A 3,769-nucleotide genomic window follows, 5' to 3' on the forward strand; every position below is an offset into this window, starting at 1 on the left:
TATTGTGAAAGCGTTTCAAAAAATAATGAGTCAACGTAAACCAAAATTCCTTCAAACGGATCAGGGCACCGAATTTAAAAATAAAGTGTTTATAAAATTTTTAAAAAGAAATCAAGTTAAACTTTTCAGTACATTCAATACTACTAAAGCATCCGTGGTGGAAAGGTTTAATCGCACTTTGAAAACAAAAATGTGGAAATACTTTACGACTCGAAATACATATAAATATGTAGATGTCTTAGACAAATTAATAGAAAGTTATAATGCTACTTTTCATTCAAGTATAAAGCGAGCTCCCATAGAAGTCAATTCAGAAAATGAGAGTGATGTATGGTTTACCTAGTATAAAGATCATCCTTCTAACGTTTCTAAATGTATATTCGCTGTAGGAGATGTGGTACGTGTTTCCAAACTAAAGCTTACTTTCGAAAAAGGCTATGAAACCAATTGGACGGAAGAACTATTTGTGGTGACAGAGTGTGTTAAAAGACATCCAGCCGTGTATAGAATTAAAGATTTACTTGGAGACTCAGTAAAAGGAACGTTTTATGCACAAGAGTTGCAGAAAGTGAGACTGAAAGAGGAATATCGCATTGAAAAAATTTTAAAGAAACGTATACATAAAAATCAGACAGAATACTTTGTAAAATATCGCGGTTATCCCGACAAATTCAATCAATGGATTCCAGCTTCTAATTTACTCTCGATATAAAGTGTGAGAAAATATTGTATCCGAATCATTTATGAAAATGAGTTTCTACGTAACACTTCCGAGCGATAGCTCTATGAATTATTTCCCCGAAAATAAAATTTCACATTTTATAACACGTTTACCTGTTCCCATTGAATTAAAAGGTATGTGGGAAGTTGGTTTGGTTGAATTGCTATATCCGCACACATGGCACAATGTGAATGCAGACAATAACTTAATTGGATTTGTTTTAGAGAAAGATGGTGAAATGTTAGGTCGTAGATTACCTCCAGGATGTTATGAAACAGTACCTGATATTTTAAAAGCTATTTATATTAAAGAACATCAAAACAAAATAATTTTTAATTATAACCCAGTAACAAAACGAGTGAAAATCAAAGTGAAAAATAACGCTAAAGTGATTTTACATGATGGGTTAGCACAAATGTTAGGTTTTGAACCTATGGAAATTACATCTACAGATGATAGTTCCGAAACTGTTGTAGAAAGTCCTTTTGCAGCCGACCCCTGGGCACATTATCGTGTATTAATGATATATACGGATATTGTAGAACCTCAAATCGTAGGAGATGTTTTAGCTCCTCTACTTCGAATTGTAAGAGTAACTGGTAGCGATGGAGAAGTGGTGAGTGCACTATTTGATAGACCTCATTATTTACCTGTGAATCGGAAAATGATAGACACTTTGGAAATTGATATAAGAACGCATATGGGAGCATTTACGCCATTTGAACGAGGAAGGTCATACGTGAAACTTCATTTCCGTCAAAAATACTTGTCATAATGTATGTACCTTATAAGTGTTGTCAAAAATCTTTTGAAGATTATTATGTACAGCAAACAGGACATGGATTGAATTATTATCAAGGTAATCTTTATCAGAGAGGATACGGATTAGGGGGTCTATTCAGATCCTTCTTTCGCGCTGCCGTACCTCTTATTAAATCAGGAGCCAAAGCAATTGGAAAACAAGTATGGCATAGTGGACTGAATTTGTTAAATGATGTATCACAAGGACAAGATGTAAAAGAGGCTGCTAAGCGTCGACTGAAAGAAGCCGGAAATATATTAACGGATAAAGCTGCTACTAAAGTGAAGAACATGATTGGTTCTGGACGAGTCAATAAAAAGCAAAAACGTAGGAAAAAGCGTACCATTTCTCACCGATCAAAGAAGGTGAAAGCACAGGATATTTTCTCTTAAAAAAAAGTATGACTTCGTATATTCATCGAGACTCTCCCGTTTGCGTCAAATCTGAATTAGATTTATTTACCATTCCTCCTACGCAAACAGCTATAGAAAAAGGACAGTTTGTGGAATATCACCCTCTCGCAAATATACGAGATGGAGGACCTATCGAATTTAATATTTCTGGCAGTGGTGAAGACTATATTGATCTAGCTGCTTCTTATATACACGTGAAAGTTAAAGTAGTTAAGGCAGACGGATCCAATCTAACAGACAAAGAACCGGTTGCCCCTGTAAATTTATTTTTACATTCTCTCTTTTCGGAAGTAGATGTAAGTTTAAATGAAAGAAACATTTCATCTGCGACAAATACCTATTCCTATAGAGCCTTCATCGAAACATTATTGAATTATGGGGAAGATGCAAAGAAAAGTTTACTCACCTGCGAAGGATTTTTCCAAGACACTTCACCTAATAAAATAGATGTCTTAGCTCAAGATGCGGATGCTGGACTAAAAGCTCGCGGTGAACTTATAAAAAAACAGTCAAAGTGTGGATTTGATAGGACAATTACATTGTGACATTTTTTAACAAAATCGACTCATGTTAAATTTAGTTGATGTGAAAATTAAAATGGTGCGTAGTAAATCTGCTTTCTGTCTAGTTTCTACTGAGAAAGATGCCGATTATAAAGTGATCTTGGATCATGCTTCTTTGTTTATCAGAAAAGTAAAAGTAAACCCTGGAGTCTCTCTCGGACATGTAAAAGCGTTGGAAAAAAGTTCTGCTAAATACCCTATAGATCGAGTATTATGCAAAACATATTCAGTATCTAAGGGAAGTTGGTCTTTTATGCAAGATAATGTATTTTTAGGATTGATGCCCAAGCGAGTCATTATTACTTGTGTAGAAAATGCTTCAATGAATGGACAATATTCAATGAATCCTTTTCTGTTTGCCCATTATCCTGTCAACTTTATATCGATTTATGTAGATGGACAACCCGTTCCATGTAAACCAATGGACCTTGATTTCGAATCTAATCATTATGTGCGTGCTTACCACAGTTTATTTTCTGGATTTAATCGCGACAAAGGCATCTATTTATCTCGAGAAGAATTTGTGAAAGGGCATGTGTTATATGCTTTCGATTTAACTCCAGATATGTGTGATGGATCTCATTTTAACTTACAGCATCAAGGCAATTTGCGAGTAGAAATTAAATTTGCTAAAGCTCTCTCTGTGACTCTCTCGGTGCTAGTCTATGCAGAATTTCAAAACGTGATTGAAATAACAAAATCTCGCCATGTACTATGCGATTTTGCTAATTAAGCAATGGACAGCCTTGAAATAAACAGAGCACTCTCTCAGAATGCAAAGACACGAAAAGCGTTTCTGGGAGTTTTTGCAAGTGATCGACTCCCTATCGAGATCAAGAAATATCCAAGTTGCTTTATAGCTAATGTAGATCGTGCATCTGAATCCGGTAGTCACTGGTTAGCCTTTTACATTTCATCTCCACAGCATTTAGAATTTTTCGATTCCTATGGACATGACCCATCCTATTTTCCTGGACCGATAACCAAGTATGCAGAACGATTTCCACAGATGGACTTTAATTCGATGACTCTCCAAACTAATGTAACAGCAGTATGTGGTCAATATTGCATATACTATTTACATTGTAAATGTCGTGGAAAATCTCTCAATGATATATTGTTATCTTTCATACCTCAACATATATCTAATGATATTAAAGTATATAATTTTGTAATCAAGAAATTTCATGTAAGATCTTCTTTCTATCAATAAATACATTTAAACTTTATACATTATGTGTCTTGTCTCATTTAATATGGAATTTCCAAA

At 34.7% G+C, this 3,769-nt stretch overlaps 1 protein-coding gene across 1 annotated transcript; it reads left to right on the top strand.

Moving 5' to 3' along the window:
* Window positions 1-2,533: 2,533 nt before the first annotated feature.
* LOC146993386 (uncharacterized protein F54H12.2-like) lies at window positions 2,534-3,232 on the top strand. The gene has a single exon (XM_085808246.1). The coding sequence runs from the start codon at window positions 2,534-2,536 to the stop codon at window positions 3,230-3,232; it is 699 nt and encodes a 232-aa protein (XP_085664372.1).
* The last annotated feature ends 537 nt before the right edge of the window (window positions 3,233-3,769 follow it).

This window comes from Stegodyphus dumicola, chromosome X1 (genome assembly GCF_044657685.1).
Source record: "Stegodyphus dumicola isolate Sdum_Otavi_A_Nest chromosome X1, ASM4465768v1".
Taxonomy (NCBI): Eukaryota; Metazoa; Arthropoda; class Arachnida; order Araneae; family Eresidae; genus Stegodyphus; species Stegodyphus dumicola.

Coding starts and splice junctions, on each gene's coding strand:
- LOC146993386 (XM_085808246.1), top strand. CDS start 2,534: ATGGTGCGTAGTAAATCTGCTTTCTGTCTAGTTTCTACTGAGAAAGAT.